At 41.3% G+C, this 24966-nt stretch overlaps 1 protein-coding gene across 3 annotated transcripts; it reads right to left on the bottom strand.

Moving 5' to 3' along the window:
* Positions 1 to 365: 365 nt before the first annotated feature.
* On the bottom strand, positions 366 to 20536 carry Crls1 (cardiolipin synthase 1). 3 transcript variants are annotated; one of them, XM_021226373.2, is made up of 7 exons: positions 20047 to 20536; positions 17784 to 17921; positions 12648 to 12777; positions 6669 to 6754; positions 5550 to 5618; positions 3670 to 3761; positions 366 to 1456 (listed from the first exon to the last, which is right to left on the bottom strand). In XM_021226373.2, exons 1-7 carry the CDS (start codon positions 20353 to 20355, stop codon positions 1369 to 1371), a joined length of 912 nt encoding a protein of 303 aa, XP_021082032.1. In that variant the 5' UTR covers positions 20356 to 20536; the 3' UTR covers positions 366 to 1368. The 3 variants fall into 3 exon arrangements, with proteins under 3 accessions (XP_021082032.1, XP_040602287.1, XP_040602286.1); XM_040746353.1 differs by lacking the exon at positions 20047 to 20536 and adding an exon at positions 19286 to 19430; XM_040746352.1 differs by lacking the exon at positions 20047 to 20536 and adding an exon at positions 19275 to 19294.
* Between the last annotated feature and the right edge of the window lie 4430 nt (positions 20537 to 24966).

The following is a 24966-nucleotide window of genomic DNA, read 5'->3' as shown; positions in this document are numbered from 1 at the left end:
CACCAGCAACAGAGGGTTGAACCAACGCAAAATACAAGGAAACTACCTTCTATTTTAACACAGCTCAACAAATTGACTAGAGAGTTTTACTGTATGGTTCCACATTACTCTTAGTGTTAAAGCTAAGGAGAAATGGCAACCAAAGGCTTCCAGTATATGGAGGAACACCCAGCTTCTTCCTGACCCTACTTGCACCCCACAATCCTAAACACAGTGGTGTGGCAGGTCTTTAAAGTCAGATAGTCCTGAACCAGTTATGTTTACCATGTAAGGGGAAGTGCTGCATCTAAGTATACTTCATGGATTGGGAAACTAATGGAGTTGCATAACGACACACCAGGGAACAACCCAAATGGAAGGCACACTTTTTCCAGCTCTTTTATTCTTTTATTGAGTTAACAACAGAAGATCCCCCAAAGTTAAAAAAAACTCTGAAAAATATAGTTTTATATTATTTACATGACATATGAGTACAGGTTCCAATATCATACAAACATCACATTAGAAACAGTGGGAAGGCATGATGTAATTCTCTGCCTTTAAGATACAAAGCCTATTATTACATGTTCTCCTACTCTGACTCGCATGTTGTCTATTATCCCGAAACATAAACTATTTGGCACCTGAGAGGCTGGAAGACTACTGATGAACTTCAAGACCATCTATTTTATTTTGACCTTTTTTCTTTTTTGGTTTATCGAGACAGAGTTTCTCTGTACTGCTCTGAAGGTTGTCCTAGAACTCACTCTGTAGACCAGGCTGGCCTTGAACTCACAAGATCCACCTGCCTCTGCCTCCCGAGTGCTGGGATTAAAGGCATGCGCCACCAATGCCCGACTTCCTTTTTTATTTTCTAAACTCACTGCATTTTAAGGCTCTGTACACCTCTACCCTCCCCACAGCTAAGTTTATTTTCAGCTTCTCAAATGGTCAAATATTAGCCACATCAACTGTTAATGTGTTTATAGATTTAAAATTCAAACATAAAAATGCATAGGCTCGCTGTGTAGGGTATATATCTAATCTCAGGAAATCCCTCTTGCTTTCCTGTTTCAACGCTATCAACTATGTTTTTCAAATTTTTAAAAAAGGACAATAACTAGAATAATTCATCTCACAAATTAATCAAAAAACTAAGATTAAAAATTCTACATTATAGTTTTATTTGTATTTAAAAATACACTGGAAATTCTGCATAGGCCCATGATAGAGCTTATTTTCGATGTACATTACTTCGGTTTGAAGACATGGTTTGTCTGACAAGTCCTTTCTCAAGCTGAACACCAAGATGGGGAAAGTCCTGTAGCTTTCGCTGGCGCTGCTGCCGATGATGCGAGTCGCTTCCTTGCTGCAGGAGCTGAGTGCCTCTCATTTGCCGTTTATCACCTGAACAGTTTTCCGACCATAGTGATAATAACTGTATGCTGACGCAGCTGTAGTGAAGGCTGTACAACACCTTAGAAGGGGAGAATGGGACTCAGCTGTCAAATCTACAAACACTAACAGCAGAAATCATAAAGAACACATGTAAAAGATGGACTAAGAAAACAGGACTGTGCGATAGAATTGTCTAACTATGAAAGTCTAAATCCATGGCTTCCTTTAAGACTCATTTGAATTGGTGATGCCAAATAAAAACCATCTAGTTATTAAGGCCTACTGACTAGTAGTACTAGTAGCTGTCCTTTCTGACCACCACATATTCATACAGAAAGAATAGAGACAACTGTAAAAAGACTGAAGAAATATGGTACAAATCTAGATAGTTCCTACTCTGACTGCTTGGTACATATCTAAAGTCATGTATTACCTTGAACCAAAAACAGGAGAATCAGGTTATATATGGATGCAGTGAGAGAGAGAGAGAGGGAGAGAGAGAGAGAGACAGAGACAGAGAGAGACAGACAGAGACAGACACAGAGAGAACCTCCATTGATGAAACCAAAATACAAAGAAAAAAAACCCCTTCATTTTATGTGAGAAAATAAAGATCAGACTGCATCATTAAGTCTTTAGCTTAATTTACTTTAATTTAGCATCTTGTGCAGATTGCTAAAGCATGTTTTAATTATAATTAAAAGTTTACTAAAATACAGTTCAAAATCAACATGGCAGCCTATTTGGAATGCTTCCAAGTTTGACTTTGACACATTTCAAGACATTTACAAATGAGTAATTTATATCAAGTTTTCTTGTTGGACTTTCTTTAGATCTACAGCCCCCATGAATAATGACATAGAAGCTTGTTTGACTTTAGCTTAGGCTTGTTCCCAACTAGCTCTTATAACTTAAATTAACTCATGTCTATAAATCTACGTTCTGCCATGTGGCTCTTTACCTCTCCTCCATTCTGTATGTCTGACTCCCTCCATTTCTTTGGCTGGTGAATCCCTACCTCTTTTTCCCAGAATTCCTCTCATTCCTCAGAAGTCCCACCTATTCTCTCCTAGCTATTTGGTCATTCAGCTCTTTCTTAAACTAATCACAATGACACATCTTCACAGAGTACAAAAAGATCATCTCACAACAGTAATTAGCATATTAAAATAAGATTTAAAGAGCTTTCACTGAGTGTCCCCAAACCACACTCAGACTCTACTAGCCTGGATCCTCCAAAATGTCTGCTGAGGACCCAGCTCATCTACAGTTATGGCTCAAATGCCACTTCCTTCCTGTTGTTATCCTTCTCACTACCTTTTCTTCCTCTAAAACTCTTAACACATTGGCAATACTTCTCATTCCTCCAAGCTGTGACTGCTAACTTCTAAGCTCTGTGACTGAGAGTAAGGTTAAGAATGATTGCACAGGGGTCAGTTATGTTAATTACCATCTACTGTAAGAAGCTTCTCTGGTGAAGGTTGGTAGAAGCACTAACATATGGATATAAAGACAGGAACTTAGACACAACTCATTACTATGTCCATTTAGCAGGATTATAGTATTAAGTTATCTCCTAGGGTCTTCGACTTAGCCAGCCACAGATTTGGGGGTCCTGTTAATGGAACTAGGCTTTAGTTCCACCTTGTGGAATAGGTTTTAAATTCAACCACTACTGCAAACACTTGCTATTGTAGCTTTCAGGGTTCAAAGCTGGGCAAACCTGTTGCTTATGAGAGACTGTTGAGTGCCAGGTGCACACAGAAGAGCCATACCATACTCCCTACCCCTAAGACTCCATCCATGCAGGGAGAAATTTTTAAGATTCAGGGCGTTTGCAACAAAGTAGTATTTATGGAACATGATAAGTGGCATTGTATACATGAACTTATAATAGCTATAACTGTATGCATGCATTAGAACAGCACAAGGCAGTCAACATCTCTGCATGAATATGGTTGAAAATCATGAAGTCCTACCCTTTTCTGAGAAGCTATTGGCAACTGATGGCTGCTGGGGAAAGAGAACTGGTCTTCTTCAGGGATAAGCTCCTTACAGCTTACCCATGCTCTAGTAGAAGGTACTACACCTGTGCACACACAAGTATCACTAAGTGGACTCAGTGAGCATTTCAAAAAAAGACAGCAAATAAAATCAGGAAAAGTAATAGAAAGGGAGGAAAAAGGGGGTGGTCGGAGTGTTCATTAAACACTTCAAGAACAAAGTCATTCTAGGATCGCCACAATAAGTCATTGTACTGATAATGTCAGAGTAATTCTAAATTTAGCTTACCATAGTATCTGAAGATAAATGCTGTCAGCATAATTGAAAACTGGAGCTGCCAAAGAAGCTGCCACCAAAATTAACTGGACTGCTGTATTTACCTTAAAAATAAAGGCATTACAAATGAACAGTGACAAATGGTTCCTATTTTAAGCTTTTGAGGCAAAGGTATACTTATCATGACAAGCATTCTGGATTGAACAGCATTAGCCATGCCAAAGTTGGCATTCCCAGGTGAGAACATGTAACATGTCAGAGTCACAGCTTTATTTACAACAAGGGTAGTGACAACTATCAGGAAGTACCACATCTTGAATCCCACAGCAATTCAATGACACTATAAAATCCTTTGCCTTTTTTTTCCTAGCTAGCCATTCAATTAGCTCTGTAAATATGAAATAGTGATGTGGCTTCTCCCTGGGTGAGAGAATCACAGCAAGCAAGAGAGTCAAACATAGAACCCAGACTGCCAAGACCAATTTACCTGCTGCCTGCCACACTCTTGTCAGGTCAGAAAACCAAAATGCATTCATTGCCATGAAGTCCTCTGGGGAAATTATCACTACCTGCCCTTAACAGCACAACACAGAACCAGAAACAGCCCAAAGACAGCATTCTATGAAACAATGAGTATGATGCAGTTAAGGAAGGTATACAGAAATGTACCTTGGTCCTATTATTCATTTTACAGTCAAATGACAGTAATCACAGTGTTTTCTAAAATAAATAATAAATTCTGTCTGAGAAACTTCCTATAAGAACAAGGGTTTATTGGTGCATGTGTCCCAGCACTTCAAGTGACATTCTATGGAATACTACATTCAAATTGTTGCACTTGACACAAATGAAGTCACATGAAGTTATGTTGGTGATACTCTGGTGCTTGTACAAAGACAATGGTCCCTCTGTTCCAAGGATATCTATCTGTTACATCTGTCACAAGAAATAAACTGTAAGGATGACTTAAGTGAAATTAACAAGGCATTAGTATCTTTTTTTCTGTGCAAAGGTTGATGTACATTTATGGTCCTGAAAAACACTTAACAAAACACATAAACAACTTAGAGTAACTGTTTATTAATGAGTAGAACTATCTATTCCCTTTCCATCTAACACTTAAAAGGGTTGGAGCTACAGAAATAGCTCAGCAGGGTAAAGAGACAGGAGATCCCTCTCTCCCCTCTCTCTCTCCCTTCTCTCTCTCCCTTCTCTCTCTCCCTTCTCTCTCTCCTCTCTCTCTCCTCTCTCTCTCTCTCTCCCTTCTCTCTCTCTCTCTCTCTCTCTCTCTCTCTCTCTCTCTCTCTCTCTCTCTCTCTCTCTCTCTCTCTCTCTCTCTCTCTCTCTCTCCCTCCCTCCCTCCCTCCCTCCCCCCCACACACACAGGCACCTGCAACTAAAATGAATGAATGAATGAAAGGTTCCTAGATAAGGTGCTCTGACCACATAGACAGGAAAAGCACGAGACACTTCATAATCCTACACCTCAAGAAACACATCTCACTTTTTACCTGCCCTATGATTTCATTCAAGGTATAATTCTTAGCCTATGAGCAAAGACAAACTGCATATACTAAAGATTTTTTTAAAAATTTAGAAAACAGAAGAATTAACTTAAAATTGTCTGCCCAACCCCTTCTAGCCCCTCCAATCAATGCATTTAAATTTAAATTTGTCTCATTCTCAAGTGCCTGTGGCCAAGCCTAACAACTTGAGTTCAATTCCCAAGATCCACAAGTTGGAAAAAGAGAACTGACCCCCAAGATGCCTCTGCCCTCCACACATGTGCATGTACACACATGTTTAAGAACTCCTGAGACTTACATTCATTCCATTATAATAAAATTTCATAAGGGACAGGCTTCTTTAAAAGGTTGCTGTGGTTCTCTTACCTTGCTGATGAATGTGGGTTTTAATCTAGCAGTAGCATAGCAAGGATTGAAGTACTTAGCTAGTGTTCGCTGCCAAAAGAAAAGAGGTTTCAAATCAAAGTTTGAATGTTCAGCTTTCAAATCAAAGTTACCACTCTTATCCTATGCCTAGCCCCACTGTATAGCATCTTCCATTCATGTTAAAATAAGCACTATTTACATTCCTTACTAATTATTCTAGGCTATTGAAAATAAGATTCTTCAAAATGTAGAATTGACAAGTCCTACAAAATTGTACACAATTGCTCTCACAAAGTTTGTTTCATCACATATTTTCCCTAAAGAAACTTTTGTTATTCTCTTTTACATGTTAAAAAACAAAATAAATAAAACATAGCTTTATTTTTCCTGAGAACCAAAAACAGTAATGGTATACTTATATACTCAAATATTTATAGAACCAATGAACTAGCACATAAGCAAACCATCCTATTCTCCTATGACTGATTTTAAAAACAACTTCTAGACCATCCATGGTGAGGCTACATGAAACAATATATAGCCTGGAGCTATGAGACACCTCTAAGAGTGAGCTGCTTGGGGCGTGACTAGCTGCCCTGGGTTTCATATATCAATATGCCCAACTAAAGCTGGACACAATAGAAATTAGGTTTGGGGATTTTTTTTTTTTGGTTGTGGGTTTTTTATGTTTGTTTTTTGAAATGAGCATCTCACTGTAGCCCTGTAGACCCCAGACTAGTTTCAATCTCATAGAGATCCATCTACTTCTGTCTCTGGAATACTGAGATAAAAAGTATGTCACCAGCTTTTAAAACAGCTGTGTGTCAAATTGCAGGATAAAAAAATTTTTTTTTCGAGACGGTTTCTCTGTATTGTTTTGGAGCCTGTCCTGGAACTCGCTCGGTAGACCAGGCTGGTCTAAAATTAACAAAGATCCACCTACCTCTGCTTCCCGAGTGCTGGGATTAAAGGCGTGTGCCACCAACGCCCGGCTGCAGGGTAATTTTTTTCAAATTCCCATTAAGAAATACTTGGCATAAATATTCTCATAAAGTGAAATTGCATTCAAAAGAGTGAATATTTATAAGTAATGCTAAAAGGAATATTTCTGAAACTTACCGGTGTTGGCAGAGTTCGGTATCTGACATAAAACACTGCAGCGATCAACATTACATCTCTTGAAATTATCATGTAAGTGAGTGGAACTGAAAAATCAAATATAAGAACCAGTAATGAGGAGGCTGAAAATTACAAATACATGACTGCAGAAAAGCCTCATTCAGCCTCATACTATTCAATGTGTTCCATAAGTAAAAACTTTGTAACAATTACTTATGGGTGATTCATGCCTCTACAGTGAAGCCCTGATCTTTTTATTCCTTCTTGTAATCAGAATGAAGAGTAGATGGCTGTGTGACTTATCTGCCTCCAGAATTCTGACCCACTCACCACTTTTGTTCTCTCATGTGTCTGTCTATAAACGACAAATCTGTACATAATAGCGAGAGCTACAGCTAGCCTCTCCACACTCTTCTCAGCTTTGTGATTCAGGGAAAAAGAGGTCATGCTTACTGGAATCCAATGAAAAGGAATGATAAAGATGTTCAAGGGGATGTCAGAGAAGTTAAAATATCTTGAAGTATCAAGATGTTTTGTATCTGAATTTTAGTATATTCTCTAAAGAGCATTTACATACACAGTTTACAGATAAAAAAATATTTTCATTCTTGTTGACCTAGCTCCTACCTACACAACTATTATTCTTCTCCCTGCCCAGCTTGTCAATCAGTTCTTATCAAATGAGTCTCCCTTATTCTACGTGCTTGGATAAGAGATGTTCCAGATTTCAGTTTCTTGGGTTTTGGGATATTCGAACATTGCCCACTGAGCATCACTAATCCCCAAACAATCCAAAATGCCAAGCTGTTTGTCACTAAGGATACTGAACTCATATTCCTCAGTTTTCCCAGCATGGGCCCAGGATTATAGCCAACAGGAGGATAATTTTAGATGGGAGGACAGAACTTACTTCAGTGTAGAGCCTTCTGTACCACACAAAGTTTAAACCACAATCCTGTATATTTTACAGAATAAATTCTGAATTCAAATCATAGCTCACAGATACTCTTTTAGTTGTATTTTCAAACAGCTCAGAGGTAATCTGAGGCTATGTTTAAGGCCCTCTCCGGTTCTGACATTCTGTTGGCTCTGCACCTGCAACTGCAGATCTAACTGAATTTGCCTTGGCCTCACCATCCTCAACAGTGCTGTTCCAAAGAGAAAATGTGTCTAGCAGAGCATGTGACTCTAGTAGCCACGCTACTATTAACCACATTAACCATGGTTTTTAGATGTACTTTCTTAACCAATAAATATTTCTACAGAAAGCATTAGCTGGTAAGTTAACAACAACCACACTTTAAAATGTAGCTAACCTCTGCAAATCAAAATCCTAACTGTGAAGAAACTTGTGCAGGGATAGAGGTCTATGGAATGCAGACTTGGGCAGTGCTCTTGGAGTCAATCCAGCACAGGACCTGGCAGTGTCTCGAGTCATTTTACTACCTGTAACCATCTGGTGCGCCACTTCCAAATAAATGCTTCATTTGTCATAAATATACAATTCCAACTTAGGTGCTTTTAATAACTTTTAATAACAAAGCAAAATTAGAAATGTGGAGGGGGAATGAGTAAAACAAGACACAAAGAAAGAAACTTTAACCTAATCTCTCAGTAACTGACAGGGGGATGGGGAGTCAAGATGTGAAAGATTTCAACAGACTGAAAATTCCACTTACTGAACTTATACAGAGAACATCACAACATAGTACTGCAGAATATCCATTCACTGAAGCACACATCTATAAAATCTGATTGCATACAGGTTGGAAACTAAAGTCATAGAGCATAGTCTCTGAACATGCAGTTAGGCTTGAAATCACTAACAAAAGATAACCTACAGAATCCACACAAATTGAGAACTAAAACATACTATTATTTTGGTTGTATTGGGGATTGAACCCAGGACCTTGTGCATACTAGGAAAATGTTCTGACCCTGAGTCATATCCTAACCTAAGAAATAATTATCAGACAGACAGACAAAAATTATCAGAAAAAATGTTCTGTATCGGACAATAACAAAAACACTAACACACACACAATGCAGTGAAAGTGTTACAAAAGCAGAAAATGCAGCCTCGTGTAAACTTCACAAAAGCTGGAAAGCAATGAGTCATGTGCCCATCTATAGGCTGTGTTGTCAACTCATACAGACACAACACTACTGAGAACCTAAGAGGTGACTCATCAAAATAGAAAGGTACAGCAAATGGAGACAAACACTCCATTTTTGAAGCTTTATACTTCAATTTGCTAATTTTGTATTGGTTATATGCTAGAATTACTGAGTTACCTTTAACAGATTAATTTAGTGTGTGAGCATGTAGGTGGAAACACACACATTCGAGCACAGAAGGCCAGAGAACTGGTTTTCAGAATCAGTTCTCTCTACTGTGTGGGTCCAGAGGGCTGAACTCAGGTCCTTAGGCTTAGAGGCACCTTATTTGCTGAGTCATCCACCAGCCCAGCAGAAAGGATTAAAAAAAATCTCATCAAAATTCTGTTCTATTTCTTATTGTTTAAAATGGCTACTAAAAATGTTTCATTACATGTGGCACCTTTTTTATTTCTACTAGAAGAACTCAAACATAAAGAAAGGATCAAGGAGGTCCAGAGAAAGGGAAGGGAGCAATATTTAATGATGTAAACAATCTATGAATCTTTTCAATGATTTCTTTTCATATTGGTTCATTAGGAGTCACAGAACTGGCAACCATGTGACAAAACTAATCAAGAGAAAAAAACATAAGGGTTAAGACTCGAGATGAAAATGAGGACATTACTATATACCACATATCTTATGGTACCAACAAATGTTGCTACAAATAACTTAATAATATAAATAAAATGGTTAAGTTCCTAGAGAAAAAATATAACCTACAAAATGCACAAAAGATGAATTATTAAACAGAATTACCCAAGAACAATTAAAGAAACAAAAAAAAATTAATCACCTTTCAAAACTCTATTCAATGGCTTCAACAAATTCTATCAAACATCCAAGATGAAAAAGAACTAGAAAAAAAAAAAAACAAAACAGAAACCCTGTAATGTCACATGAATACCAACCAAGAACTGAAAAAAAAAAATCACTAACCTGTTTGATGAGGCAGTTTACAACACTGTCATTAAAAACAGGGACCCAGTGAGAACAGCTATCACCAAGAAAACATGACAACAAATGCGATGAGAATGTGGGGAAGAGGAACCCTTATTCACTGATGGTGGGAACGCAACCACTAGAGAGATCTGAATGCAGCTTCCTCCAGAGCAGAGCAGAACTACCACGTAACCCAGCGATGCCACTCTTGAGCACACAGCAGGACGACTCTGGGAACTGCATGTTTACTGCTGCACTATTTGAAAGACTCAGGAAAGGAACCAGTCTAGATGTTCATGGATGAATGGAAGAACAAACACTTCAGACAGTTAAAACAAGAGGGAAAACATGACATTTGCAGAAAATGGGTTGGAAACCATTATTAGGCTAGATAAATCAGACTCAAAAACACTTATTTTTCTCCCCTATAGAACCTAAATATAAAATTTTACATGTATGACTGTGCACAGGTGCATGTATGGGAATATTTATGTTTTGTGGGTCATAAAGCTAGAAAGGGGGTCCCTGAAAGTAAGGTGGGTTGTAGAGCAGGTAGTGGCATACACGTATAACAGGAAGCAGAGGGAACTAACTGGAGAATAGAAGAATCCACTGAGGCAGAGAGGGAAATGATTGAGAACAATGTGTAATGACACCTACGTATGAAGATGCCATGATGAAACCCATTACTTTATAACTTAAAAAGTTTTTACATTTAAAAACCAACAGAGATTTTTCACGAAACAAATTCCTGGCTACAGCTTGGGAATTTAGCTCAGTGGTAGAATAATGTATGAAAGTGAAAAGCCACTGGTGGGAGCAAAAATCACAAAGAATACCCCCACAAGGAAGTATGCCAGACTAATCTCATGAATCTGAATGAGAAATCTTCAACAAAATACAATCAAACCAAACCCAACAATATCTCCAGAATGCATCACGGCCAAGGTTGATTTTCACCAGGACTACAGGTTGTCTTAACACTAGAAAAACAGTAATGCAACTCACTTCATAATAGCAGTTTAAAGGGGAAAAATGCTAGGCTAATAATATGCCAAGAAAGGGTTCTCAGTATTCCATCATAATAAACATTTGGAAGAAATTTCCAAGAAAAATTACTATGCAACTTGAAAAGAGGATCTAGGAATCCCCCCACAAAGAGGTTGTAAAAGTTGTGTCTGAGCTGGGATGAGTCAGGCTTGCTCTTGCTTAGCATGAGATACACAGTGCAGTGGGGAAGTCAGAGATAAAAGAAAGCAGTCATTAGTCACAGACAGTGCACACCAGGCCGGGAGGCAAGCCAGCAGAATTTAACAGAGTCAGAGGGAGTAAGCTTTACTAGACACAGGTTAACATAGGAAAAGAATGGTCATCACACCTATAACAGTGATAACTATCACATAACAATGCTTAAACGTTTCCACTGGTAAGAACATTAAGAAATATCAATTACTTGAGAATAAACCTATCAAAAATACAGTAGCATCTGTGAACAAGAAGGCTACTGTAAAAATTTCCAAAGAAAAATTTCTATAAACTCCATTAATCAAATCAATCAAATCCCCAACAGATTTTTACTTTCCTTTTGGAAAAACATGATTCTAAGATCATACACACTGGAAACAGCTAAGAATATATAACTAACTAATGTGTCTTGGGCACTTAGAAAACCAGTATCAAACTGGACAAGCATCAGTACACTTTATCTACCAGATGCCAACAATGGACACTCAAGGACCATATGTAGAGACCAGAATGAGGCAACACTACATTCTGGCTACCAGAAGCCAATAATGGACACTAATGGACAACAATATGAGATCAGAACGAGACACCGCAATGCTTCATCTACCAGACACCAACAATGGACTAGCTTCTGTTCTCAAACCATACTTCAATTCTTGGTGGGATGAGGAAGAAAAACTGCTTGAGAAATACAGCCTAAGACCAAAATGAAGAACCAGCAAGGCATGACAATACATAAAGCAAGAGATCATGAAGTTACAGAGTATTCAGTTAATGCATTATATATGTATATGATATGAAACTGAGCAATAATTAATAATGTGGGAGTTGGAAAGATGCTCAGCAATTAAGAGTATTGGCTGTTCTTCCAGAGGTCGTGAGTTCAATTCCCAGCATCCACATAGTGGCTCACAACCATCTGTAATAGGGTCTGATGCCTCTTCTGTCATGCACGCACACATGCAAATAGAGCACCATATGTACAAATAAATCTTTTTAAAAAATGAATAATGTAAAATTTACAGTATCTTCATAGTATCAGAGCTCCCATTATGAATAAACTGTAATTAATAAAGACAACCGTGGGGGCTGGAGAGATGGCTCAGCAGTTAAGAGAACCAGCTGATCTTCTAGAAAACCTGAGTTCCATTCCAGGACCCACATGGTGACTTACAAATGTCTTTATCTTCAATCCCAGTAGATCTAATACCCTCTTCTGCCTTCAGTAGGCACCAGGTACCAAGTGGTACACAAACATACATGCAGGCAAAACACTTACATATACCATATACACAAATAAAAGTTGAAAAAAAAATCAGTGACTTACGAAGATTTTAAATTACTTCCAAATATCTCTGTGCTAACAACACAATGTTCACCAAAAAATTCGAGAATATTATGAATTAGCACTGTGGACTATTATCTCAATTAATTTTAAACAGTTATAAAGAAACTACTAGTTTAACAAGGACACAAATTCTACAATAAACAGTGTAACAGTTTATTTAAAATTAAGGAAACAGTTTAAAATTAAAAATATATTTCAGAAGAAAACTATTTCCCTCAAGAGAAGACCTAAACTCATTACCATCGTCAGTCCCTGTTATTTAAAGTACACACAAGTGTTCTTACCTGGAATAAGATCTGCATAGGTCAAGCTAACATATAAGATGCTGATAAGAACTTTATCAGCAAGTGGATCAAGAGCACTTCCCAAAGCTGATTTTTGATTGGCCCAGTTTCGAGCAATAAATCCATCCAACTGAAAATAGAAGTGTTTTTTAAATAAACATCATATAGGAAAGAATAGATAATTTGAAGCTTAAGAGACACCAGAAAAACAACTCTGCTTTCAGAAAATGCCAGCAAAATCTCATTTCTTATCCCCAAACATTCTTACTTCTTTAGCTTTTAAAGCAGCAATTATTTAAACAAAGTTCGGGATTATAGAACTGTTCTTTCTCCTCCAAGGGGTCCCACTGACTTCTCACTATTTCCACAATGTGCCCATGTGGGATAAACACAAGCATGGATGTAGAAATAGAGGCCCACAAAACTCACAGAAAGCATGACTAACAGCTGGGACTAGGAGTCTACTGTTTTGAGCCAAAATGGTTGTTGTTGTCTGGGAGGCCTACTTTTAAATTGTGAAACATTAACTTTCACATTCTGATCTGTTCTACTGTACTATGTGACTTTTGTGGGTTCTGTTTTTAAAAGCTTCATGCATGTGCATGCGTATGTGTACATGTGTGTGTGTGTGCATGTGTGCATGTGTGTGTCCACAGAGGCCGGAGGAGACTATCAGATCCTCTGGAACTGGAGTTATAGGCAGCTAGAAGCTGTCTGATGGTGGTACTGAGATTCAAATTCATGTCCTCTGCAAGAGCAGGAAGCACTTTATAGCTAAGCCATTGCTTTACCTGTTATCTAACTCAATTTTAAACTTTATTTTGTTCAGAGAGCTGGGGTATATTACAGGGAAAAGAGTGCTTGACTAGCTTTCTGTGAGGTCCTGGGTTTGATGACCTGCACCACAAACACACACACAAAGTAATAATTATGCATAATCACATGCACATAATACATATACTGTTCAGTAGCACTATTAGTTCAACAATTCAATGTTCCATGTTTGTATTACCTATATTTGAATGAACAACTTAATCCTCTGTACCTACCATAGTTAAAAAGTTAATTCTCTCTCCTCTCCCCCCCCTTTCTCTCTCCCCTCTCCCCCCCCCTTTCCCTCTCCCTCTCTCTCTAGGGTTTCACTACCCTGGCCGTACTGGAACTCACAGAGCTCCACCTGTCTCTGTCTCCTAAATGCTCCACCACACTCAGAGAATTACTTCTTCTATTACTTATTATGATTAGAAACAACATCTTAAAGCACAGATCATACTAGGGCCACTACAAGGATTGGATCCAGGTGCTGCCTAGTCACACTACAAAAGGCAGAAATGTCTGCCTTGCTTATCCTAGGCTCTGATGTATAGCACTTAATAGTTCAACAAAATCGATATTCTTATTTCTAAGAAAATGATAAAACTATGTGCAATTAAGCATGGTGCCCTTTAAAGACAAGTCCTCCATGTTGCAAGTACTCCAGTAAGTTAAAGGAAAAAGACAGAAAGACATACCCAGGAATGTTTAAGCAGTTGGTCTAGGCCTGAGGCTGTGGCTTAGGGCAGAACACTCACCTAATACACAAGGCCAGGGGATGACCCCTAGCGCAACAAAACAAAACCCACCAGCAACAACACAGACTCAACAGCAGAACAGACTGCTTCAGGTCCTTGCTCTGCACGCCCTCCTTGCATGACCTTGAACAAGGTGTTTGACATGGCTTTCTTCCTGCTTAGAACAGGTAACACCCCCCTACCTCAAAGCCTTGAATGCCTTCAGCACTTACGATTAATACTTGTTCAGTCTCTTAGCAAGTCCTCAAAAACGCAGTTACTAAATACTCCAATCACAACGACAACAATCAGCTTTCTTCTTATTCCCTGACTCTTTCTCCTCCCCTCACCCTGCAAATTTTTTTCAATTTTATCTATTTACTTACTTGTTCGTTCATTCATTCATTCATTCATTCATTCATTTTGAGGTAGGTTCCCTTACTTGGCAGGCAGGAACCTACTATGTAGACTTGACTGGTCCAGAACTTGCAGCCATCTGCCTGCCTTTGGTGCTGGGACTAGAGGTCTGCACCACCATGCCCAGCTATTTTCTTATGTGGATTGGAGGTAATGTTGACTAACAGTTGTCTATAATGAGGAACCAAGGCCTTCAAGACCCAGCTTTTGGTACAGTTTCTCTTCTTCACTTCCCACTTTTCGCCATCATCACTCTCCTGTCTTCACTATCCTCTAACTTACAATATTCCTTTGCAAACACCGCACTTCATTCCTCCCACAAATCAATACCATGAATTTCAGGTCCCGTGCAAGCGGCTATAAATGCTGCTCCCCAAAGTACAGAACCAGGCTGACTGATCTCATGAACGCATGCCAAGGCCTTCTGCAGACACAATGCCAGGTTATATCTACTGATAGTATTATCTTCTCATATGCCTTTATCCCTGACCTACTTCGTTCCTACCAAATGTTCCCGTTCTCGCCCACGGCCATGTCTATACTACCCTATAAGAAAACAGTAAAAAGACAACCAGTACTTCCCTATGTTGCACCCAATACACAGTCCAGCTGGACTCATCCCATTCCTCATTTTATTACTCAGACAATATAAAGTGTTCCCCAGTACACCTGTCTTTAAAACAACCCTCCCTTGGCCCTTTCTCTGCTCCCCTAAAAAGCAAAGTTTCCTTAAAAGCAGTGCCAGTCATTCCCCCCTCATTTGCTTACCAACCGAGGCCAACCACCCTCACACCTCTGGGAAGCTCTAGTGCAGATCACCAATGTGCTCTACATTTTTAGATTACGTGAGCTCAACACAATAGCATCAAGTTGTCATTTACTCTCTGGGACAAGCACTGCCCAATCTTCCCTTCTCACTACCCTAACATCCCAGCCAGGCTTCTGTTCTTTTACTTATTGCCTGGTTCTCCCTCGCACTTACTTTATTTACATCACTTAGATATTTCCTCTAATCAGCCAACTCCCAGTCTGTTGTCTTCTGCTATACATTACCACATTCAATTGGAAGAAACGGGTATCAGGATCCTGGTGTTTTCCCCTAAACCCTGTCCTGTCTCAAGTGCTCCCCACCCCTAGTACCTGATTTTGAAGTTGGGGACTGGGTGTGTGTGTTGGAGGGTGCCTCGGTGACCCTGTTTTACTCCCCATCCAACCTGTCCAGTGTATCAACATATCAATACTTTATTCAGAACATTATCTAAACCCACCCACTTCTATCTCAAAACTCCAACTCAGTCTAAGCTACTTCCTTCCTCACAAGCTGTTTGGCTTTCAACTCTGCTGGCCTAGAGCCTAGTGCCCACACAATCAGGTCCTGCCATCCCCCTGCTTAAAACCAGTGAGTGCGGGGGCACTCAAATCTCCATGAAAAAGTGCACAATATGGCACCAGTTAATTCTAGACACACTATGTCATACTTGGTAATGGGGTGTCTCTCTCATTCAATAAGGCCATTTCTTGTGGCAGTTGACCTCTACCCCACAAAACCCTCACAAATTAACAAATATAAAAGGTAAATCCAATGTCTAAAAAAAAAAGCCCAACTCTACTATCTAAAATATTTTATTATCAGTCAAATATTCTAGGACAAATTTTCAGGCCACACCAACAATGAGTGAAGAGACCTTCAGGCTTCAGAGAGACAAATAGAGAATGGGGACAGATGGTGACAAGAGAGAACTGCCGTCTGTGAAAGAAAAGCAAGAGCTCATGTGAAAGGCTAGATCTATCCGATGCACATCTAGACAATCTAAGTGCTCACCTCTGTCTACCTTCAAAGCCTTCAGCTGATTATACACTGATCACTAATGCTACTGTTACCAGATGATTATACACTGATCACTAATGCTACTGTTACCAGATGATTATACACTGATCACTAGTGCTACTGCTACCAGATGATTATACACTGATCACTAATGCTACTGTCACCAGGCAAGTATTGTCTCTGTGAACCACAGAAGAAAAAGCAACCGTTTTTAAAATGTTGTACACTCTTTACTGTTGGGAAATCAGTTTTCTATTCTCATTACACAAATATTGAGCAAAATGTTAAAAAAACAGGTTTGAAGACACATTTATCTCCGACTCAGGTGGAAACACATTTCCCAGCTTTTCCTGTATGCGAAAATACTGCTTCCATTTCCACATGCTCAACCTGCCCTGATCTCAAGTTTTTCCTCTGTCCTTTGCTTCTCTCAACTCTGTTTGTAGGTATGCAATTTTATAAGTCATTTCAAATCCTCTGTGAAAAGGTAGATGATGAATACAGTCATGTATGATGGCTAGTCAGCAAAAGCAATAGAGCCTTCTACCATGGAATTGTTTCCCATTTCTCATTTGATATCATACTCCCAAACCTGACAAGAGTGATAGCAAAGAGTTCCTTTCCTTGTCCATGTGCTGAGGAAGTGGGAAAAGAATGCCAAATCCCCCCCTTAAAGCAAGGCTCTCACTGCACAGCAGTCACAGGTGTGTGGCCAAAAGACGGCCTCCTAGCAGAACCTGGCCTGCAGCAGCTCCTAGACTACATCCCCTCCACTCTCCCTGCAGACTCTTCCCTTCACAGTAGACACAAGAGTTCCAGACCTTCTCTTCATTCCACCTCTACAGCAAGCACTCAGCTCTGGAACATTTCTACTGTTGTTTCTTTTCTTTTCTTTCTTTTTTCTTTTTGGTTTTTCAAGACAGGGTTTCTCTGTATTGTTTTGGAGGCTGTCCTGGAACTTGCTCTGTAGACCAGGCTGGTCTCAAACTCACAGAAATCCGCCTGCCTCTGCTTCCCTCCCGAGTGCTGGGATTAAAGGCGTGCGCCAACGCCCAGTGGTTGTTTCATTTTTGAAGAAATTAAAAACAGGTAGGGTAAAGATTACCCTCCCCTATGGCTTTCCATGAGCTTTACACTTGTAGATCTTTATAATCTTTTCTAGATCTTTTAGGTCTTCTAAAAGCAGTTCCACATGGACACTAATGACAAGTCTTTACACAAGGACTAAATCACACTCATGCTGAGGACATCCTTCCAGGAAAGCTAAGGCTGTGCTCCAGGGGAGTTATAGATAGTGTGGGATTTGGAAGGGAACAAAAAGCAAACATATTCATAACTTACCAAATCTGTTAGCCCAGCTAAAGCAAAAACACCTAGCGCAATATTAAAATCTTCTTCAAGAATCAGATAGCCCAACACAGGGGCCAAGCCAATTCTTGTCATCGACAACATATTTGGGATTGTCCATGGATTTTCATACTGAAAGACAAAGACAGCACAATTTGAATAAAATACTACAAATTCATACTTTAAATACATGGAAATGGAGAGTTCTGAAAATCTTTCCGAAGCACTCATGGAGACGTCGAGACACTTTCTCCTCCCTCAAGTAAAAAACTGGGGGCGTATTCACGGCTCCCACTTAGAGTTTTGATTCCTTGCAACGTCATCTGGAGCCAAGTTGTTAGAAACTGGCACTGACAAAATGGCTCCTTGGCAGCTGCCCTGAAGGACAACCCTTCTTTGCCAAACAGAAAATTCATGAGAGCACTTCAACTTTAAAACTCTTCCACCTAGCAAAGCTAAAAAAAAAAAAAAATACCCTGTACCACATGGTACAGAAATAGCCAGAAAATGTCTTTCCCTGGAGCCTGAACTATCTTCTCATTAGTCGGGAAAGCCGATTCAACCCACTGGACTTTGTCTTCAAAGAACCATTTTAACATCTTTTTAAATCAGTAACCAATTTGCTTGAACCTTAACCTTTTTGGAAAAAAAAGGGGAGGGGCGAGCTGGTGAGCTCAGCAGGTATAGATACTTGCTGCCAACTCTTAACCTGAGCCCCAGAACACACGGTAGAAAGACAGCAGACACTCCAGGGAAGTTGCATGTGTTCATAGCAAGTATGTGTGCACACACCAAAGGCAAAAAGTGGCAAAGCTCATTTCTCAAGATATCTTAAAATCTCCTGAGCCACCTACCTCATAAGAAAAGACTATTTTATAAACAGAACCCAACAGAAAGCATACCAGTGTAGATGGATAATGGAGTGGTTGTTGGAGTCAGGTGACAGAATACTGACACTGAAAATTGTAGAACTTCAAATTCTACACCAAATCAGAAGCAATACAGCCCTCTTTTCTGGAAACTTCTATTCACAGAAGGACCACATTAGAAAATTGTATGAAAACATGCTCATTTACACCGAGGTTCAAAATATCAGACTATTTAGTGTCAGGCTGTTGAGACGGATCAGGCACGCTGTCCTGATATTTGTACACTGTGGTACAAAGTCAGTCACTGGCCCAATATCACAGCAACTCACAAAAGGCTGGAAAGAGAGGAAGGCAGCCAGTGGTTGAGGAGATGTGATACTAAGCCAAAGCCAGGAATGCAGAGATCCAGAGTCGGTCTGACATACCCATGAAGCAAGACTGCCGAGAGAGCTGCAGTCTCATCACTTCCGGTGGCAAACACACAACTACAACTGGATGGTTAGCTCCTGGGCCGTGAAGGGTTCGAGCCCTACAGAAAGCTCACTAACAGCTAGTTATGCCACCGGTAACAGTCCACCCTGGGAAAGCTTAATCTCAGATTACCCAACCAGATAACCTGTGGCATACTCGGCCAACTGTGCTGGGAAGGGCTTCAGCCAGGTTGAGGGCCACTTCCAAGCATGCAGCGTTCAAGCTCCGACAGGCTTTAAAGCTATTCCTGAAGTTGAGACCCCTGCCGGGGTGTGGCCACCTCAGCCCATGCTGTGTAACTGATGAGAGCAGAGCAGTACAGTGGCCTCTGAAGACCTAACAATTGAAGATGTAATAATTGCATGGGCTTTGCTAACATGACATCAAAAGCTCTGGTGACTCCTGCCTGGAGTTTATTTTAGCAGGTGAGGTGGACAAATAACTCCTTTTGTTTCATCAGGAATACTCTTAAGTTTTCAATGATACAAAGTTTAAAGATCTCTCCATCACAAACTAAGCTAAGTATCCTCCGTGTTACTGTATACGATGACCAAAGGCCAAAGAATTACGAACCAAATCTGCACAAGCGAACAGGAGGACCATTCTTAAGATGCCTCCGAACTTACGATACGCTGAAGATTCACTCAGAAAAGCTAAAAATAGACTTTTAACTAGACAAATGATAGCTATTTTTACCAATGCAGCATGCAGACACACCTTCCAGCAACGGGTGTAGACAGAAGGGGATTAGAGTGGGTTCTAATTTGGCCAGAGACCGTACCCAGCTGGGGCCCCCGAAGTTCACGGCGACCGAACGCCCCGCCTGCCCGTAACTTCCCAGAACACCGGGTGAGTGTCGCGACAGAGCGCCGAGCCCGTCACCTGCGTCCCGGCGCTCTGCCGACCCTCGTACGTACCGAGCTGGCGGCGCTCGCCGGGACCCACCGGGCGCCCGGGGCCTGCGCGGTAGCGCCTCCTCCGGCCGCCGGCCCCGGGGTCGCCGCCTTCCCCGCGCCCGAGCAGTGGTTCCGCGGGCCGGCGCCGGGCAGCCGCAAGGCGAACGCGGCCGGGCGCAGCCGCCAGCGCTCGGCCAGGCAGCCCAGACAGCAGGCCGCGGGCGGCAGCAGGGCCCTGCGGGAGCCGCCCCTGCCGAGCCGCGCCCCCGGCGGCCGGAGGGCCACGCGAAGGGGCCCCCACGCGCAGCGCGCCACGCGCCAAGCCAGCATGGCCTTGCGGCCGCCGGGGACTCCAAGCGTCGAGAACTCAGCAGCCACGGGCGCCCGCCGCCAGCTTCTCCACAGAAACTAAGCAATGCCAAGGCCGCAAGGATGTCTCCATACTAATTTCCACACTCCAGACGTCCCGCTTATACAGGTGGCCCGGAACCGTCAAGGAAAGCCGCTTTCACGACACTTTCACGACACCCAGCAGCTTGGCTCCCCCGCGCCCCCTGGCGGTAGCGGCAAGCCTGTGCCGCTAAGGCCGCCGGGCCCGTGCGCGGCGCAGCTCGCTCGCCTGCAGGCTAAGCAGAATGACAGGGAGGGAAGGCCTTGAGCGCGTGCCACGTGGCCACAGGAAGCCAGTCATCTCAGGCCCAGAAACGTCTGGTGCCAAGTGGCCCGCAGGTGTGTGTGGCACTCTATGACCACTGGAGGAGTTTTAAAGTATTAGTGTTGGAATGAAAGTATTAAGTACCTACCCTGTTTGTGGAGCACATTATGGATAGGTCCAAAGAAGCAATGAAAATGTCAATTATAGCAATCACTATTTACTTGGAAAAAGTGTTTACTGTGTAAGCTATTGTGTATTTAATCCTAGTAACAACTCTAACATAGATTCTCTTATTGCCTTTTCTTTTATAGGTATGGAAATCGGTGTACAGAAGAAACTTTTTTATAGTTTTTGAAATTTTTATTTTATGTGCATTGGTGTTTTGCCTGCATGTACATCTATGTGAGGGTATCATATACCCTAGAAAGGGAGTTACAGACAGTTATGAGCTGCGATGTGGGTGCTGAAAACTGAACCCAGGTCCTCTGGAAGAGTAGTCAGTACTATTAACCACTGAGCAATCTTCTCCAGGACCAGAACTTGTTTATTCTTAAGAAATCCATACTAGTAACAAATCAGTTCACTTGTTCTAACAATGAGCCTGTTGTTATAAATAACACATTCCTGGCACGTTGGTTTCCTAACCTTACAAACATGTTCCTACCTTTTTTAGCATTGGGCTTGAACCCAGGGCCTTCCCAGGCAAGGGTGATACCATAGGAAGGGCACCAAGTCCCTGTCAAACCCGCACTGGACAGTTTTGCCGTCTTTCCACTATACTCCTTCAGCCACTCTGCAAAAGCATGCAATCACCTTAAGGTTGTTCTTGAAGCTCAGATTAAATTTGCCAATTATAGATTTGAGGAGCATTTTTACCAAGATCATTTTTAATTTTTTTCCTTTCTTTTCTTTTTGAAAACAGAATCTTTTTGTGTGGCCCTGGCAGCCTGGACTTGCACTCGGAGATTTGCCTGACTCTGCCTCCCGAGTGCTGGGATTAAAGGTGGGCACTACCGTGTCCAGCTATCTTTAACTTTTTTAGAGGAAAATCTAGGGACCAGAGAAATGGCTCAGTGATTGAGAGTATTGGTTGCTCTTCAGAAGACCCAGGTTAGATTCCTAGCACCCACATGGTGGTTCTCAACCTAACTCTAGTTCCAGGTGATCTAATGCCCTCTCTGTCCTCCATGGGAACCAGGCGCACACATGGTACAGACATAAGTTCAGGTAAAACATTGAAAATCAAGAAAATGTTTAAAAACCCATACGTGTTAAAAAGAAAAATCCATACGCATTAAAAGAAAATCTAAAGATGTAATTTTAGCAATGTTAAGACTTTGTTTTTAAGGTACCACTAGAACCATTCATCTGTTTCTCAGAAACTTTGGATAGCCCTGGTGAGGATGGGCAGGAGGAAGGAAGGCAGAGACCAGAGCGTCTGTAACGAGACGATGGTAAGAGGAGAGCGAGCAGGGGATGAAACACATGGGCTGGAGGGTTCCTAATTTCGTTGGAGTTACAAAAGCTGGCTGGCCTGACAATATACACAGCTTTAGCTTGTTCTGTGATGTTTGACTCGTTACTCTCTGGGCTTTTAAGGGGACCCATCGCCCAGCTCCTAAATAAACCATATAGAGGTTTATTCTACTTATGAATGCCATACACAGAGGTTTATAATGCCTGGCTTGTTTCTAGCCAGCTCTCCTTATCTTCTATTATCCCAACCATCTTTTGCCTCTGGGACTTTCCTTTTCTTCTGTATCTTGCTTTCACTCACTCTTACTCCACAGCTGGCTGGGTGGCTGGCCCCTGCCATCCTCCTCCCCTTGTTCTCTCATTGCTCTCCCTTTCTTCCAGATTTCTCTTCCTATTTATACTCTGCCTGCCAGCCCCACCTATCCTTACTCCTGCTCACTATTGGTTGTTCAGTACTTTATTAGGACCACCAGGCATTTTAGACAGGCAAAGAGTCACAGCTTCACAGAGTTAAACAATACAGAAGAAACAAAAGTCACACACTTTCCAGTAATCCCCAACATTAGCTATTTTATTTGGTTTTTTGAGACAGGGTTTCTCTGTGTCAACTCACTACACAGATCCGGCTAGCCTCAAACTCAAGATGTCTACCTGCCTCTGCCTCCTAAGTGTTGGGATTAAAGGTGTGCACAACCACCCAACTTGCAGCTGTTTGCATGGTCCTGTGACAACAGATACCAATAAATACAGAATATAAGAAAACAGCAGTTTCTCCTCATAATTAGGCTTACATCCCCTTATGTAATAGTCTTAACCTTAGATATAACAGTCTGATAGGCCCATCTTTCCTTTGAATGGTTACACATTTCATCTTTCTCTTTTATGAAAAGCTACTATGCACTGACTTTTCTGAAATAGGCTTTTAGCTCTATTAGCAGATTATCAACAGTTCTTGTCCTTTAACACTTTAGGCTTGGCAAGGTGGTGCTCACCTTTAATCCCAGCACTCAAGAAGAAGAGACAGGCAGCTCCCTGAGTTGTGGGTCAGCCTGGTTTACAAAGCAAGTTCCAGGACAGCCAGGGCTACACAGAGAAACCCTGCATTAAAAAACAAACAAAAAAAATCGCAACTGATGAAATGGCTTAACTGATGAAGGTGCTTGCACTAAATGTGACTTCGTTCTCAGGGCTCCACAAGAGCACTGTGACCACCCACTGCCGTCCTTCCCCAGTAAGGAAACGAGGGAAAAAAGACTCTTCTAAAGGCAGACACCATATAGGGCTACAGATACAGTTCAGTGTCCCTAGGTTCAGTTCACCACATTACTATATTTATACTAACATCTGCCATTTGCTTTCTAAAGTCAAGCTTTAATATTTTTTATGGTATTCTGTGGCATATTATCCCCCATTTCATTTTCACTTTGGATGTACTATTGTTTATTCAATGTACTCTGCCATTTGTGTGTGTGTGTATACACACACGTGCACACGCGCATGTGCATATAGGAGTTCAGGAGAAGAGGTTGACACTGAGGTCTTCACCCTCTGAGACCTGCGTGTTTATGAACTGGAGCTCACTAGTTCAGGCTGGCCAGTAAGCTTCAGGGATCTGCCTCTGTCCAGTGCTAGGGTTACAAATCCTCCTGGCTTTACAAGAGGATCTGAGTTTAGGTTCTAATGCTTGTTCATCAAGCTTCACCAACTGAGCCATTTCTCCAATCCGGTTTTGGGTATATTTAGCTGCTGTGGAATATTCCTTTACACCATGAAGATATGTCACTATGATTGGTTTAATAAGACGCTAGATGGCCAATAGCAAGGCAGAATTTTTCAAGGCAGAGAGAACGCTGGGAAGAAGGTGGAGTGCAAAGGGATGCAGATGAGCAGGATGGGCTCTGTGGAGATGAGGTAATAAAGCCATGAGGCAGAAAAGTAAATTAACCGAAATGGGTTAAGTTATAAGAGCTCGTTAGAAATAAGATTAAGCTGCTGGGCATTGGTGGTGCATGCTTTTAACCCCAGCACTTGGGAGGCAGAGGCAGATGAACCTCTGTGATTTCGAGGCCAGCCTGGTTCACAGACTATTTCACAGAGAAACTGTCTGAAAAGAACAAAAAAAACAAGATTAAGCCAAGCTTTTGTAATTAATAAGAAGTCTCCATGTCATATATTTGGGAGCTGGCTGATGGGACAGAAAAATCTGCTTATATTTTGTGTTTTCAATTTTTCATCCATCCATTTTCCAACCAGTGGCTCTCAATGCCTGAGCACTTATGTGCTACAGTGTTTGCTGGTTACAGATACAGTGTTTTAACTGGAGGTCCAGTTCCACTTGAAGCTCTCCCAAACATGGTGAATTCTGACCTTATGGATCCTGCCCCATTGAAGCAGACCTCAGGAAACTCCCCAGCATGCAAATCCAGCTTTTCAAACCAACATTTCTTGATGTGCTTTCTCGTCTGAACTCGGAAGGCAACAGAAGGAGGGTGATGAACAATGTTCTTTGCTGCCGCCACCTTCTGCAGAAGCCATTCCCGGTACAGAATGGCATCCATGCGACACAAAGGTGGGAATGCTTTAGCCACTGTGGCGGCGGCAGGCTAGTTTTACAAACTACCCCTGGGGAGATTTTCTTGTTTCATTTAGTCATCAGTCTTCATAGAATTCTGTAGACAGGTATTATCCAGAAAGGACTTCTACTTATGCCACCAAATTTCTACTACTTCAAATGAAAATCCGAGTGTGCCCCACCGCCCCATAACCATAAGGTTAGAAACAATAAAGAGCTTTTATTTGTGACCTAAGCA

The sequence above is a fragment of the Mesocricetus auratus genome, unplaced genomic scaffold (assembly GCF_017639785.1).
Source record: "Mesocricetus auratus isolate SY011 unplaced genomic scaffold, BCM_Maur_2.0 Super-Scaffold_100004, whole genome shotgun sequence".
NCBI classification, from domain to species: Eukaryota; Metazoa; Chordata; class Mammalia; order Rodentia; family Cricetidae; genus Mesocricetus; species Mesocricetus auratus.
Note: the sequence above shows the minus strand (reverse complement) of the source record. Positions and strands in the feature narration are given on the sequence as shown.

Excerpts from the sequence above, each read along its gene's own strand:
- Crls1 (XM_021226373.2), bottom strand. The coding sequence starts at position 20,355 with ATGCTGGCTTGGCGCGTGGCGCGCTGCGCGTGGGGGCCCCTTCGCGTG. Across the intron at positions 12,778-17,783 it reads TAGCTGGGCTAACAGATTTG|TTGGATGGATTTATTGCTCG; the intron begins GTAAGTTATGAA and ends TTCTATTTTCAG. Across the intron at positions 5,619-6,668 it reads ACCGAACTCTGCCAACACCG|CGAACACTAGCTAAGTACTT; the intron begins GTAAGTTTCAGA and ends TTCTTTTGGCAG.